General features: G+C 40.6%; 2 protein-coding genes across 3 annotated transcripts in view; both read right to left on the reverse strand.

The window, feature by feature from the left end:
* Nucleotides 1-1346: 1346 nt before the first annotated feature.
* sf1 (splicing factor 1) lies at nt 1347-14024 on the reverse strand. Of its 2 annotated transcripts, none has more exons than XM_030430706.1 (12): nt 13601-14023; nt 12064-12195; nt 10209-10284; nt 7297-7449; nt 6694-6783; nt 6405-6588; nt 6125-6240; nt 5864-5971; nt 5577-5772; nt 5278-5503; nt 3467-3631; nt 1347-2631 (listed from the first exon to the last, which is right to left on the reverse strand). In XM_030430706.1, exons 1-12 carry the CDS (start codon nt 13857-13859, stop codon nt 2300-2302), a joined length of 2037 nt encoding a protein of 678 aa, XP_030286566.1. In that variant the 5' UTR covers nt 13860-14023; the 3' UTR covers nt 1347-2299. The 2 variants fall into 2 exon arrangements, with proteins under 2 accessions (XP_030286566.1, XP_030286568.1); XM_030430708.1 differs by having other exon boundaries at nt 2300-2631; nt 5278-5500; nt 13601-14024.
* Nucleotides 14025-14533: 509 nt separating this feature from the next.
* LOC115589655 (RNA-binding protein 4.1-like) overlaps nt 14534-16066 on the reverse strand; it is a 5037-nt gene continuing 3504 nt past the window's right edge. Inside the window, exon 3 of the mRNA XM_030430709.1 lies at nt 14534-16066. This exon is cut by the window's right edge and continues 294 nt beyond it. Coding sequence (XP_030286569.1) covers nt 15501-16066 — 566 coding nt within the window. The 3' untranslated portion in view covers nt 14534-15500.

Below are 16066 nucleotides of genomic sequence, written 5' to 3' on the forward strand. Positions count from 1 at the left end.
TCAGTACTGGACATTAACCAGATAAGTTCAATGTATATTTGATCAAATCTGTATAATTTTAGGCTAACAACTACTATTCTTCTTTAAATAATGTGCGCGCAGCAGCTCAAACGTTGATTTTCTAGCCTTTCAAAATGCCTTCTTTCCGGTTTAAACCGGGCTAACTTGGTGTCGCTCTCCATCGAAATAAACAAATTGGTGTTAAACGCCTTAATATGGGGCGCCGATTGTGAAGTTGCGCACGCTAAAATAAACAGCAGCTTTTAGCCACATTTAGCAAAAAAAAAACATGTATAAAAAACACGTGATGTTTTAATGTTACTTTTGACCAGATTTACAGCATTATTTGTGAAATTTATGATATGTACTTCTCTTGTAAAAATATAATTTAAATGTTTAATCTGAACCAAAAAATCTAATCTAAATGTTAAATCTAAATCTAAACTGACTACCGTCTGACTACCCAAAGAAGACCGTGGACAGCACTCGTTCGCGTCAATGAGCTTTTATTTTGGTACTTCCGGTGACAGGCAGTGTGACAAACAGTAGCTTACGCCTGTATCCACATCAATTTAATATCATTTTGCATAGCTTTCAAGCACACCTCTAACTCTTAAAGCAAATGGAGTTCGCTTAGTTGCCATCAAATGAGTATGAAACCAAACGCCTCTCACAAATGTCAAAACTCGTGATCCAGTTCGTAACCTTCCCTGGGAATTTCAACCACATCGCATTGGTTTGTCTGGTTTGTTACAGGAAATGCACATTAGGTTTTGCCCTTTTAATAGAAATATAACTTCCATATTAGATCATGTCGTGACAACTGGCATCAGCCAGCAACTCCTTATCACTGAAGACCACAACATGCATTGGAAAGCTCCAAAAAGAACAAAGATAGTGAGTGTACCTTGACTTGCATTTCTTCTTTTCCCCACAACATCTCTTCAGGCTGCTGGAAGAAAGGACATTTTGTTTTAAAGAAACAAAACATTCAATTTCCAGTGGCCTCGCTTGTTGAAGTTTTTAAAATTTAAGACTGCACAGGTGGAAACGAACACAGAACTGAGGGTTAAATGTTATGCACTTCAAGAATGACTTTTTTTGTGCCATTTACATCAGCAGGGGACAGAAACCCAAAAATAACACTTTTATAAATCGTATTTATATAAAACAATGTGTCTCTATAATGCAGGCTTCTTGAGAGGTGGCGGACATCCAGGACAAAACTAGGTTATGTAACATGTGAATGAGGCAGCCAACATAGCCTTGCCTGGAAAGAAAAAAAAAGCATTCTGACACAAAGAGGCTCACATCCATGAAAGGAGAATGCAGTCTGTACTCAAGAGCAAAAAGGTGAAATTGATCTGTTTAATGCTAAACCAAGCAAGATTTCAACAGCTTTTCATTCAGACTAGCGCCATAACACAACAGACTGATTCCAGAAACAGTAAAATTAACACTTGTCTTCTCTAATAACTTGAGGGACAAACTGATACTTTTGATCTTGCAAAAGCAACACAAACACTGCACACAACGTCAGAGCAGAGAAATGCAGCGAAACAAGGATACATCAGATTCTCAGCATTCGAGTAGTGCATGGCCTCAGAAGCTAGCAGGTCGTAGCATCAAATCCCCCTTTTCAAGCTTAATGTCACAACTGAGATGCAGGCAAGTAACAAAAGAAAAACAATTAAAACCCTGGGAATTTCTGGAAAACAATGAGACAGTACTACAAAAAGGTTGCGGACAGAACTAAGAAACACTTCACGTCATCATTACAAAAATATTAATCTTATTCAACTCTAAGCCAACATCAGGAACATGACAGTAGTATCAGTTTGTGAGTGAGTTGTTACAATGGGTCATGCAAGTTAAACTTCAATATCTTAAATCCAATAATAGTTAAGTGTTTAGGTTTGAATTGAACACTTGAAGCAATGAGACTGTTGAGCAGAAATTAAACGTCTGGCGGCTATTTGAGCTCTTTATTTGGTATACAAGAAGTGACAAACTAGTGGCAAACTATGTTGCAATACAGAACATTGGCCCGAGAGCAACAGCATTGTATGCACACAAGGAGCTCTGTGTTAACACAAACTTTAAAAACACGAAAAATAACTCATTAAGTTACGCAACTTTACAAATCGAACTGACAGCCTTTCATCATTCCAGAGATGTCTTCACAATATAAAGGATCAATAAAAAATAAAGCACTGGTTATATTTTTTCTGTGAGCACACATCCACAATGTGCTGCAGGGTGGTGACTTTTGTGGGAGGACAATTCTCCTACAACAGGGTTAATTCTGAGGTGGAGGAGGTGGAGGGGCAGGAGGCATGCCGAAGGGGGGCATGCCCGGTACGCCCATCCCCATCATGGTGACAAAGTTGGAAGGGTCCATGGGTGGTGGGGGTGGCGGTGGGGCATACATCATGCCGGTTGAGCCTGGAGGTGGTGGGGGAGGAGGAGGAGGGGCGCCTGGGGGCAACGGGGGCTGGACGCCAGGAGGAGGCGGCACCATGGACGGGGTGCCCATGGGTGGGGGGGGCTGAGCTCCGGAGGCTGCAGGCTGCTGGGGCTGCTGCCATGGGGGAAGGGTGCCGGTGCCAGGGCTGGACGTGGTGGTGGTATCTGCAAGGGAGGAGTAGGAGGAACTGAAGATTAATTCTTAACTGTTATCTAAACATTCACACCATCCCCACAACTACAGCATACACACCCAATTATCACTCCACTCATATAGTACTGATGTGATATGTGGCCCTATGGGTTATCAGCTACCAGATAGTTATGTCAACCGACAGGGCACATTAATGCCTCTACAAAAACACTGATTACATTGTAGGTAAATCAGATTTTAAGTGTGAAATGCACATCAATTAGCTGACACAATGACAAGTTATGTTAACAAACCATCCCTGCTTTACATTAACCATACTATGCTATCAAATATGCCAGAAAAGGATTTGGTGTGTCCCAATACGAAGTAGGTGAAATGCAGTATGCAAAAAAATAGCAGGATGTTCTACTACATCCAGTTGCATTTTGCAGTATGCAAGAAAGCATGCTTTTGTGGCTATTCTGATGCACAATCCTCTGCGCAGTGGAAAATGTGTCATGGTATGTTGCGTGAATATAAACTAAACAGAGCACAAATAAATATTCAACAGCTAGTACTACGTTCTTTGTACTCCAAAATTCTGTGCTACAGCTTCAACAGATATAAGAGACAGAGGGTCAAAGTTCACGGTGCACTGTCATAACAAAGTAGTATGTATTTGGATCACAGTCAAAATCAAATCCCAATCATATTGTCAGTGCCTCAGTGTGGGAAACACCTCATTCAGAACATGTCTAAACTACATATTGACAAGTTAGCTCTTTCGGCCATTCCGAACTGGTCTTTATTTTCTGAAACAGCTAATGAAGGAATAGTTTCGTATATACAGTTTTTGTGTGGTCTTACTCTGTTGCCATGGCAGTGGTGTACTGGTAGCCATACTGCTGGTTGGAGGGGGAGGTGGAGCTTGCTGTTGCCATGGTGGCAGAGGTCCAGAAGGGGGAGGAGGTGGCTGGTTGCTGGGGGGAGGAGGTGGAGGCGGCATCATGCCCATTGGAGGTGGCAGCAGACCTACAAGGAAACCAAGAATCATGCATTTTCTTCTACAGCTGAGTTTAGTTTATTGTCCTTGGTCCTTGACACAGGGACATGTTTGTCTCACTGCAGATCTAAATTTGGTTATCATTTATAAAACAAAACTGACAAGATTGCAAGTAAGGGTACAGTGGACAGGGTTGCTCCTCTTTAGAATTTCAGGAGTTTTCCAGGACTTGAGAGATAATGTGTCTGTAACGTTGCATTTAATTCTTAAGGGGAGGTTAGGTGATTTTGATTAACATCACCTACACTAGTCAATGATTTTAATCCCATACACACCAAGTATTTAGGTGTTTTTTTCATCCCCATCATATTGATAAAGGGGCAATTACCCACTGTCACTTAAAATCTGGTCTGGAGCGCCAGCCATGTTTTTCAAAGCGGAGCTTCTGTGTGAATGGCCACATGTCCTACTTTCTTTTCTTTGTTTGGTTCTTTCAGTTAGACTTTGTGGTGAAAATGGAGGAAGTCAAATGCTTTTGCCGGAAGGACTTAAACATGCCAATACCAACATGTAGGTCTGTTTAGAAATCAATATGATGGCAGAATTCTCTACTGAGCCATCTTTATTGGTCTGTGTGTTTCATGTAGGGCTGGGCGATATGGCTGAAAAATGTATCACGATATGAGTGTTTCATATCAGTTGATATCGATTTTTAATTCTTTTTCCCCATTTCAAATAAGAACATTTTGAAAAATAACCCTTTAAATGGTGACTACAGGTGTAGTCACAGGTATTTTTTTTTTTTCAAGATTTCAGAATCAGAATCTAATAAATGAGACAAAATGGTGTAAGAGCTGACACTGCTGCTTGAGAATATATTAATGGGATAGTTCGGGTTTTTTGAAGTGGGGTCAATTAAAGTACATAGCTATAGTCGGTCTGTTCCCTACCGTAATTGCTGATCAGCGCAGCCTCAGTTTGGAGAAGCAGAGAGCCGCTCCAGCCCAGACATTTAGCTTTGTACTGCAGTGAACGGAGTCCAGATGTAAAGCAAATTTTAACCACCTAAAACGAGGCCCACCTTAAAAAAAATCTATATTATTACAAGTGTACGTTGTATAGAGAGATTTTACACCGCTTTACATCACTGTCAGACCGCCCTTTCTTTTGGCACTACATTTTCTCAACCATAGAACCTCCGTATCCCTACGCATTAGTGCAACTGGGCCATTGCACTAATGCGTAGGGATGTGGAGGTTCTACAGTCTGTGTCTGAAATTGTTAAGTTTCGTTTTGATGCATAAACCTCTCGTCCAGCAACTGGGCCTTGCACTATATTTTGCCGCTCGCAGATTTCTAACGGAGTTCAATGAAATTATCAAACATTCTATCGACTGATTTTCTATTGATATTGATCAATTGTCTATAGCGATGGATATCGTTGTTTTATCACCCAGCCCTAGTTTCATATCTGCCTTTTCAGATCAGAGAGAAGGATAACCATTTTTGACAATACAGTAGTATCTTTGTCTCAAATATTCCCTCAACGCTCGCTTCTTTCTGAAACAAATATACAAATTAGTGATAAATACACTGATTGATGTGACGTTAATCCCATCAGATCAGGGATTTAGACCAGTAGAAGCTCCTGAAAACAATTAATGCCATCTCTTACCCATAGGGTGTCCATGAGGTCCTGGACCCTGGCCCATGGGTGGAGGAGGGGGTTGCATCCAGGGGGGAGGCAGGCCATTGGGGTTGGGGGGCATAGGTGGGCCCCCCATGTTAGGCATGGGGGGAGGGAAGTTGTGGGGTCCTCCATGGCCACCAGGTCCACCATGCATGCCATGGAAGTTCCTGTTCTCAGTGGGACCGGAGCTCATCCAAGGAGGCCGGTTCTGCTGCACGGAAATAGTAGTTTAATAGAGTTCTCTACACCAAAAACCGTTTGATTCATGAGTGTTACAAACTTACTGGTGGTGGCTGGTTATTGTTGGGTCCTGAGGCCCGAGGTCCTCCTCCCTGGTTGCTGGAGTGTCCTCCACCAGAGGTAGGGACTGGAGCCTCCCCCAGCTCAGCCATGAGAGACAGATACTCCTTGTCCATTCGCGCCTTGTCCTGGGCTGACTGAGGAGGCTCACCACCTGTTGCTCTATGGGCAGCAAAGGAGCTACACCAAGCAAAACAACTAACAGTGTTACTGAAAGATTTAGGACACCTTCAAAATTAAGACTTTTGTGAACAAATCAACTGATCATCACCTGGTGTACTTGCAGTCAGAGGAGATGTGGCCTGCTCCACCACACTTGGTACAGAGGGTGGTATTGGTGATGCTGCGTGGTTCAGCATTCTGCCAAGGACGAAGGATCCTACAGAGACAAACAAGCACATTCCCTCTTCAGTGCTCCTATTCAGCTTAAATTGACTTTGTATGAGCATGGAACATGAGATATTTTGTAGTCATCACTAGTGATTTCCCCACTATTGAACTGTTCATAGAGCTCCACCATTGTCACACTAACCTGTTGTCATCTTCCCTCAGTGTGCCGTTGAGTCTGGCCAGCTCCCTCAGCTGCATCTTTCGTAGGTCATTCTGATCCTCAGGTGTCTCAATGCCTTGCTTCAGAATGTTCCGGATCTGTGGACACAAATCTCCTCACCTATTATACTGTACAATGTATAGCCCTGACAGGATATGGATTAAGTATAACAATAAATCAGGTCATTCAAGTGTAAAGGGCTGAGCAAAGCTGGAACATCTAACAGGAGGGTGATGGATCAGAACAATAAATGTGATCTAACCTGCTCCACAGCTTTCTTGACATTCTCCATGGTGTTGGCAGTGACTAGGGCATGCAGAGGCTCATCCTCTCCTGGCAGCATCTGGCCATCCTTTCGGCCTACCTTCCCCTCCTTCACAGAACCTTTTCCGCGGATCATGATCTTTGCGCAACACTCCTTTTCAATGTTCTTCAGTGTATTACCACTGGTAAAAACCAAAGAGGAAAAAAATTAGAACCCCAAATTACTTTTAACCTGTTCTTGCTGTTATAAAAAGTAACAACATCTCAGAAAGAGACAGAAAGTTTACCGTGGCCCAATTAGCAGTCCAACAAAGTTGATTTCAGGGTATTCATCTTGGGGGATCATTACTTTGTCGTTGACTCTGGTAGCTGGAGGCCTACAAGAAAGAACAATACAAGATCATTATTTACTAGGAGCAATCAACAGTTTTCTAATTCTTCAAAAAACTGCTATAGTGTATTACTTTATTGTATCATATAGAGCTTTTTTCCAACATCCAGTTAGACTTTCCCCGCAAGCTGGTAAAATAAGTAGTAAAATGTAGAGTTGGGTAGGTAATCAGTTTTGTCAGTAAGCAATGTTGGGGTCGCTCAAAATAAGTTATGTAGTATGTATTACACGACTCACTTAAAAAAAAAAGAAAAAAAGAAAGTTATTTACTTAAGTAATTTGTTACAATACTTGTTACCTTACTTCTTCACTGATCCGCAGCATTATCTGAGATGTATTGTTACATAATTGCCGGTTAAAATAACTATAGACTTTACATACATCAACATATCAGCCCTATCCTTATAAAGGAGGACACATGCATGAATTTTATTGCAATACAAACCCAACACTTCTTGGACAGACAATGGCAAATAGAAAACAAATTAATAAATCATACTTATAGTCTGCAGGAGGCTTGAAGTCTGGGTTAAGTCCAACCATCTCAGTGATGAGGGAATGACGCTCTTCCTCAATCTTCTTGCGTGTGCGATATTCACGGGTGTTTAACCTCTTGCCCTCGCTGTTGTAGATGGGCTCCGGAGAGGGAGACCTGGAAACGGCAGACAAAAGACAAGAAAGACATCATCAATACCTTTCTAGAAGTGGAGATCTGCTATTAACAATCACACAGGCTCCCTGCAGCTAACTGATAATTTACAATGTCAAATCCTCAGAAGGAATTTTAAATAAATAGGTATGGGCACTGACATGTCTTATAGACACAATGATAACTTTAAAAAATGGTTTGGGAAATTTGGATCTACTGAGAGTATTCTCAGACTATGTTACTCATGGCCAGTGCAAGACCAAACTAAAAGAAGAAGACAAATTTGTGTTGCAACTCTGCACTGACATTTCCAAGGCTGGAGTCCATTCTTTTATACAATTCAGGGGGAAAAGGGGGCAACCAAAAGGTATAAAGTGGTAATTAACCCAATGCACTGGAGGGGCATTAACCACAAGTAAAAAAAAAAAAAAAGACCCCAAAACAAATACATGGCCATAACTAAACCTGCATACAGGATTGTTGGCCTACAAGAAAGGAAAGTTGGAGGTAAGAAAAAGAAACCAAAGCAAAATTTGCAATCCTAAGCAGAAACGCTGGCTTTGAGAGTTGCTTGGTGTTGACGTGGCGGAAGAGGTCCGTACCTCCCCTTGGATGCTGAAAACCTGTGTTGCTGCGTTAAGGAGGCTCTGTGCTTGAAAAAGGGTTAGGTTGATGTGGGGTAATTTGGGTTAGAGAAAAGGAATTAAGATTAGATATCCACCTTTTCCTATGCTCTCCCATCAGAGAGCCACATTTGTGTCCATGTGATGTGAAGAGTGAAAAAAAAAAATAGGTTTTTCCTTTTATGCTTCAATCTTCCAACGGTGACAACCTGAAACACCCCCAGTTGGTTCTGTCACATTAGATTGGGGAGTGATTTTTAAGTGCTGCAGCTCTGCAATCAATATTTTAGTTGCTGTGGAAGTGTCTGATTATGAAGAGAAACTCTATACAGTGTACAGATGACAGGGCCTCTAGCTAGTAAAGGTCAACTTCACACACTCTTGAGAGCAAGCCACTTCCTGCAGGAACAGATCCCTATGAAAACTATGTTATAAGCTGGCCACTGCTTTTCCAGAACAAATACAATTCTGGACGTTTTCTTCCAGACCTCAAGAGTCCAGAGGGAAAACTGGAACACGCCCCCTGCCCCCTGGGTGGAAATGTTTAAAGCCACATCACGGGAAAACCAGAGATGACAAATAATTTGTTAAGTCGTAGACAAATCCTATTAATTACTGATGTGTCATCATGTAGGCTAAACATGCCATAAGCGTAGTCATCGCTGGCAAAAACGTAATCCAATATCTAGTTTAAAAAATGTCAGGCATGGCAATATCAATTGATGGGACATGTGTGAATCTTTGGTCAACAATAAACTTTCCCAAAAAGAGCCAAATCATCTGAACTATTTCTGAAAATGTGAAATATAAAGCTGTTAAAGCTTTAGCATTTACTATATATCAACCAAGCGAAAAAAAAATCTTTACATAGAGTAAGGCGTATTGACCCAAACCTGTTTCAGAGAAAGATCTGTATACATTATGTATCATGTGTATTCACGAATTCACACAACACTCTACATCAGACACACAAAACAATCAGTGGGTGAAACCATGATGCATAAATAATAGGCTAAATCTGAAGCAACGACTCCACTTAACTGTTGAGTCAAAGGAGAAGTAATTCAATAAAAAAGGTGCACATATTAAAAAGACACTTATCCTTGTTCTGCCAGTCACATGGTAAAGTATCTCGGCTCGAAAACATCTAAACTAAACTTACACTGACCTATATACAATGGGTGGCCCACATATACATACCACCACACCCTTCCACCTTGGACACTATTATTTTGTTATTTTACCCAAGACTGAAACACTGATTACACCATAATAAGACAGAGATCCTATAGACATGTATCTATTGTTCGACTTATATAAAAAGAAACTGCTGTGGCCACAATTAATTGTATGAATGTATTGCAAAATCGGCACTGTCAATTCATACAATTTCAGTTATACAACTTTGCACTTTGGCCAATGAATTTCATGGAGAAAAAAGAAAAATATTTTTAACAAAATAGGGAGGGAAAAAAGAAAATTGACCTTAAATCTGGTTTTGAACCAAGCTACTATGTCCACGTTTTAATTGCAAATTCTTTTTATGCAATGCCAACTATTGGTTCAAAAATTAGAAGAGGGGGAAAAATGTAGCAGGTTTTGTTTAATTGTTGATGTAATTGCAGGCACTTCCTTGTCTTGGGTAAAAATGTATGCACATACCTTTTTTTCTCTACAAGCTGTATTACTTTAGATGGATTGTGTGATTATGTCAAAATTTTAAATGTGTTAACCATAGAGGTAACCACACCTAACTTAAAAACTTAAAGACCTACGTAAAAACTTTTTACACAAACCTATTCTAAAATTACAATAAAAAAATAAATTGTAAGCTAACTATAGCAGCAAATGCACATTCATTTATGCTTACTGGTGATGAGCAGTATGAGAGCTTTCTAAATGTTAGGTCTCCTCTGAGACAAGGTTTAGACAACATTTAAAAACTCCAACATTCTGAAAACAACACTGTGCTTCACTTAGGAGATAACTAGCTAAATGCTACATCTGCCAGCTAATACTACTATACAATCTGAGTTTTTTGCTAACAACCACACATATACTGAAAATCAACATTTGTCTTCCATAAAGTCAAGAAGGTAGAGAAAATGTTACTGTTCATGGGTTTAATCTTTTTCCGACCTGTCCTCAGGGTTAACAGGGATTCCCAGGTCTCCTGTACGCAGTTTACGAGTCAGGTCTTCAATCTGCAGTTGGACTGGAAGAATTCAGGTTAGGAAAGAAAAACAAGGATGGAGAGAAATGTGGTTACCACAACAACATCAGAGAGACAACGCTCTGTACATTAGAGCACTGTCTCAAACATTACTGAGGTAAAGACAAATGGTGAGTCTGTTAAATAAAAAAATAAAGGGAGATCAAATCAACATCTGGTAAAACTCTTAAGCATGAAACCACTTAATCATATCTGAGGAGATCAGAGAAACACATTACCTAAAATGAAAATGTTCTGTGGCTCATTAACATTAGCATAAACAGGACTAGCCTTTTCTCAGACAATGATTAAACATGGCAATACATCAGTAAATGTCTAGACCATGATTCCTAAAAATGCCAGCCAAACCATTAATATTTCAAAACAGTCATTGGTTTTATCCATGAAAACAAGGCTTCCCATAATGCAGCATTTTGTGTTTAACTGCTTTGGCATTTTAAGGACACGTCAGGTCTAAAGATCACTGATTGGTCTATTTGTTTTGCAAGTTTCAATTAAAAAAAAAATGTAATCACAGTCACTCTTTGCACTCCACAGATCTAACACTGAGGGGCTGCAGTGACATAGACAATTATTACATTCAGAAGGGAATGAAAAAAGAAATCAGTCAACCCATGCACATTATGAGAGTTGTAATGAAATACCCTCCAAAAAAGAGAGATTCACTTTTCACTGAAACAATTATTCTGGATTATAGAGATGAATACAGGCCCTGTGAATTGTGGTTCACAGCAATTTCATCTTAAAACGCTTCCCTTGGATTGTTTTAGGGGGAGCTACTAAATGAGCAGAGGAAACGATAAGTGTGACAACGGAGGGTGGGCACAAATGAATGTTTACATACCAAAGAACAACAACCATTACCAATGAGTGAACAACATCAATAACGATGTCAGTTATTGACAAAAAGGACGGATCTGCTTCAAAATACCCTGCTGAGGGCCTGTGAAGGCAGTATGTTGGTGCTGCACTGCTGCTGGAAGGCATCTGTGGTTATAAATGATTTGCTTAATATGATCATTCTCTTTTTTTTTCTAAACAGGCCAAACTCAGCAAAATAACAAGTGTTTCCCAAATTTGAAATGCCCACTGTATTAGTGATTTGAGTAATTTAAATATGGTGAATTGACTTGCCATTGAAGCAGCATTACTCACACTTAATATAAACAGAAGAACATTTTAGCATATTAGGACATTATGAGGAACGCCTCCATGCACAGGAACAATACCGATGATGTGTTGGGGATCAAGCAAGACAGTGAGCAGTGACCTGCAGCTCAGGACAGATAGCAGCAAGCAGTGGTGATTATTAATCTAGCTCAAACTTCTCTTGCTAATGGCTGCCCAGTGGTATGCAAACCATAAGGGCACAGAAACACTTGCCACAGCAGAACCACTATACTTCCACTAAAAAGAAATAACCTCAACACTTTACACCATCACGTTATAATCATAGCTCGTCAGATATTATTGCTTTCTCTCAACAGTTGGAGCAAAACCTAGACATTTCCCTCTTTGTGAAACACCTAAACATTAGTTTTAAAATGGTTAGAGAATCTGATTTAAATATCTTAGTCAGTAATACATGTGGGTTCTTTAGAGAATTCTAACTGTTGGGACTTAAGCAAACAGAACACAAAATTAACATTAATACTGGTACGCACCATGTAAGGAAACTAGAACCTCAAACAAATGCAACTGAGGAGACATTATCAAACTACAATTTGCATAGCAACCTTAACAAGAGATACTTATATTTACCTATATAGGCTCTCTCTTGATCCCGGGTCAGTCCAGGGGGAATGACAGTAGGCATACCCGGTATTACGGTCTTCTGATCAGGCGTCTCACTGCTCCAACGACTCTTCTTCCTTTGTTTTTTCTGATTGAAATCTGCAGAGAAACACCAGTGATATTAGCCGTGTTAGCTGTTTTGTTGGGTTAATTATAGTGTCACTGAAGACAACATTGCTTCTCAATTGCTACCATCTCTACTGACAAGCAATGTTGTCACTGAAGGCAACATTGCTTGTCAGTAGAGATAGTAGCAACTGAGAAGAGTTCACCTCTGATGGGCAGCCTTGAGAGGCTAGATCAAATATAGGAACCTTTAAACTTGGCATACTAGTCCTGACACCATGGGACCTTGTGGACAAATTTATTTAAAGGGAATCTATTGACTCAACCAGGGGCGGTTCTAGGGGGGGGGGGGGGGGGGCCAACAGGGGCCATTGCCCCCGTAACTCCGAGTCTGCATCAATAATACAATGACAGATTTCTTGCAATGATTTTGTTTTGAAGGGAAAGGCAGAAATAAAGTGTCTCAGCAGTTTTCTACCCAATCAAAATTGCTGAAATTGTAAAAACTGTTTAGTCTGAATGAGGGATTTATCTTTTTTTCCGGGTTGTATGTGCCCCCTAACAAAAAAGCCGGCCCCAACCTGGCCCCCCTATTAAAACTGGTCTAGAACCGCCACTGGACTCAACCCACCTCTGAATTAACTAATCTAATATTTGCAAGGATTAAACAGGCACTACATAGTTTGAGAATACATTCTAATTTATAATTTCAGTATTTACAATATGTATAGGGTAGTAGGCTAATACAAACTCTGAATTTTAAGGGGGAAAAAATAAATGTTAAAAATGGTTAAAAAAAAAACTGGATAGGTCAAAATAAGGAATATGGTCAAAATAAGTTACACTTTTACAGCAAAGTAAATCAGTATGAAATTGTGTCTACCTTTAAGATCAGTTTGTTTGGTCATGAAAACAAAGATCGAAGAAAAAATAAATACAATTCAAATGACTAGTGACTGAAACTGTGCCCATGAAGACTTCCCAAAATTCAGAAAAGTCAACTGTGCCCATGTAGCCAACGTAGTCAGTTTAACCCATAAAAGTTTGGCATGTAGCCTGTCAATAACATAACCAAACACCGTGTATCAAGTTAAAGTTGCACTGACTTATGTCTACGTTACCGTTGCACATATTTTGTTACATTAACGTTACCCAGGCGTTTAACATTAACGTTCAATTAGTTGTTACGTATATATGCAAATTCTAACTGTGAAGGAGTAAAACGTTTTTTTTTTACGCAGGCATGTGCAAACCTGTGTGAGCTCACTTTAGCGTTATTTAAAAACTAACATTCTTTCGCTAACTAAAGTAAGCTGGACCGTCTCCATTTCGTGTCAAGACTCGATGTGGGGCCTGTAACCCATCTTACTTAGCCACATTAGCTGGCTAGCGTTAAGCCATGCCGCGTCAAGTGTTAGCGGACATTTGGTCAACTTACCGGGTTTCGCCAGTCCACCCCCTGCAGCTGGTGGCTGCGGTACCTGGGTCGAAAAACCTGCCCCTGGATTGAATTGAAGTGACGGAAAAGATGCGTTTGGCATAGCGGGCTGGAAACCTTGAAGGGGAGGAAAGGATGCGGGTGGCCCCGGTGTTGGCATCAACCCGTTCCCCGCACCAGGCCCGGCGTCAAATCCTCGTTTAGCGCCAATACTGGGATGCAACTTCCCTAAAGGAGTTGCGTTTGCTCCCGTAGCCATTTTTGGTGTACTCAAATGTCTTAATCTCTGTCAAACGTCAGTCGATTGAGGTAAAAAAAAAAATAAGTTTAAGTTCGAGAAGATATCAAATAATATTGCCCTCAAGCTCCTTCCACATTACTTTAGTCAAAATGGCGCCTAACAGAAAACCACAAAGGATGATTCCATGCACGAATAAAGTATTCCTATTGGCCAGACCAAGCCCCTCCCCATAGGTCGTGTTCTATTGGGCAATGCTTTTTCCTGATCATCATCCTGCAAACTGATTTGCTCATATGACGATCAATGCTGTTACACATTTCCGCCCATCTCTCACAATCTTATAAACTACTGACATCGAATATACTTTTTTACTTCCACCTATGTAGGTTCAGTTCCATAGCATTTAATATGTATTACAAAACAATTTGAGCTTGTCATGTGGCAAAGAACCAACAGCTTCACTGACGAACCATCTTGGCTCCAGACCTCTCCGCTAATTCCTTAAATGTTAAATATGACTTTATTGGACAATATGAATGCTGAAATGGCAATTTAGTCTGATATGGCTAGTGATACCCATATGGGTCAATGAAGTAATTTTTCACATAATATGATTTTCACCAAGGTGGCTATCCTTTAACTTTTATTCAACAGTATACCAGATGGGCATAACAAACACACAGCTCACTGCCTTTAGACTTTACACAGATTTTAATTATAACCAAATAGTTAAAAATGAAGAAAGACAGCAGAGACAATTGAGGTTATTTCCATTAAAGAAATACAACATACATCAATATGTGAAGCCTCATATTTATCACAGCAATGAAAATCTATTTAATGTAAGTAATGTGCCTAGAACAAAAGTCACAATGCACCTTCATAAAAAGTTCAACTTAATTTAACAATACGTTTGATTTCAACCAAATACAAGTGTAACCATTGTTTACACTGTGTAGATCCATATTTGGTACAGGTTAAACAATTTGGGTGAAGCAAACAGTATGTAAATTTGTTTTGCCATTGCTTCACATATGAAGTAACAATGTGGACTTAAGCTAACGCAAAAACACTAAAATGCACATAATACTACACTAGATGTGGCTTAAAAACAACTATTACATTTTGAGAACGCAACTCAGTGACTCACCTTTAAAACATGCACCATGCACCAATTTAAGTGTAAATGTTTCTATTTACAGAGTCTAAATAGTGTAGGAACATATAGCTACTTTCAGGGCAAAAAAATCTGTTAAATAGACAACCAGGTTGGAGATAAACCCATATCTGCACTTCCACACTTACACCAAACCATTTCAGAGCTGCACCAATACCACAACATGTACATGACAATGAAAGTGGGTAAAATGAGCATTTGTTGTACTGCATTTTGACGTATAACCTGAAATGAGATCACAGCATGTCAATGCATTAAACAATCACAATGAAATCTACTCAATGGTCATAATGTTTAGCAGGTTTTATTGTAACCTTATATTTACTACCCACACGCCTCTCATACACAAAGGACTGACTTTTGCTTCTAATATTACCAAGAAGATATACTGTTAATGTTTAATTTTCAGTGATTCCAATGGCACTTAGGCTATCCTATCCACTAAATGTCAGTCAGCTCTCACCCGACTGTATGTACAAGGATTAGTATGTGTATCGTGCCCGCTCAGTGCCGGGATCCCGCGGATGGTCGTAAGTAGAACTTCTTGGGTGGGTGGGCACCGGGGAAAGGCGCGAACGCTCATATGTATATCCATCTGCCTCAGCAGGGACTCTCCGAATCGGACTCCGGTCACGTGCATAGTATGAGGAGACCGGGGCTGGTGGAGGAGGAAGGGGACACTCATATGGGTCGAGGCTAGAAGGGGGCAGACGCTCCCTCATTAAAGCTGTGGAGGAGGATGTTGATGGACCAGGCATAGGGACAGCGCGACGTTCTTCGAAATAACTGCCTCCGTAAGAACTGGCCCTGTACTTCTCGTAGTAGTCCACGACCCCGTACGGATCTCTTTCCTCATAAGGCGACCGTCGCATCGGGTAGGCTGGTACCGCGCCATAGAGTGAGCCGTTGCTCCTGTATGCCGCCTCGCTGCCATACATCCGAGCCATGCTATGTTCAGCAACAGCGCTTATGCCGTAACCTGGGTGCGGCCCATATCTCATTGCACCCTCGTAGCCTGCGCCCCTTCTGTACCCTGCCATGCTGCTGC

The sequence above is a fragment of the Sparus aurata genome, chromosome 10, assembly GCF_900880675.1.
Source record: "Sparus aurata chromosome 10, fSpaAur1.1, whole genome shotgun sequence".
NCBI lineage: Eukaryota > Metazoa > Chordata > Actinopteri > Spariformes > Sparidae > Sparus > Sparus aurata.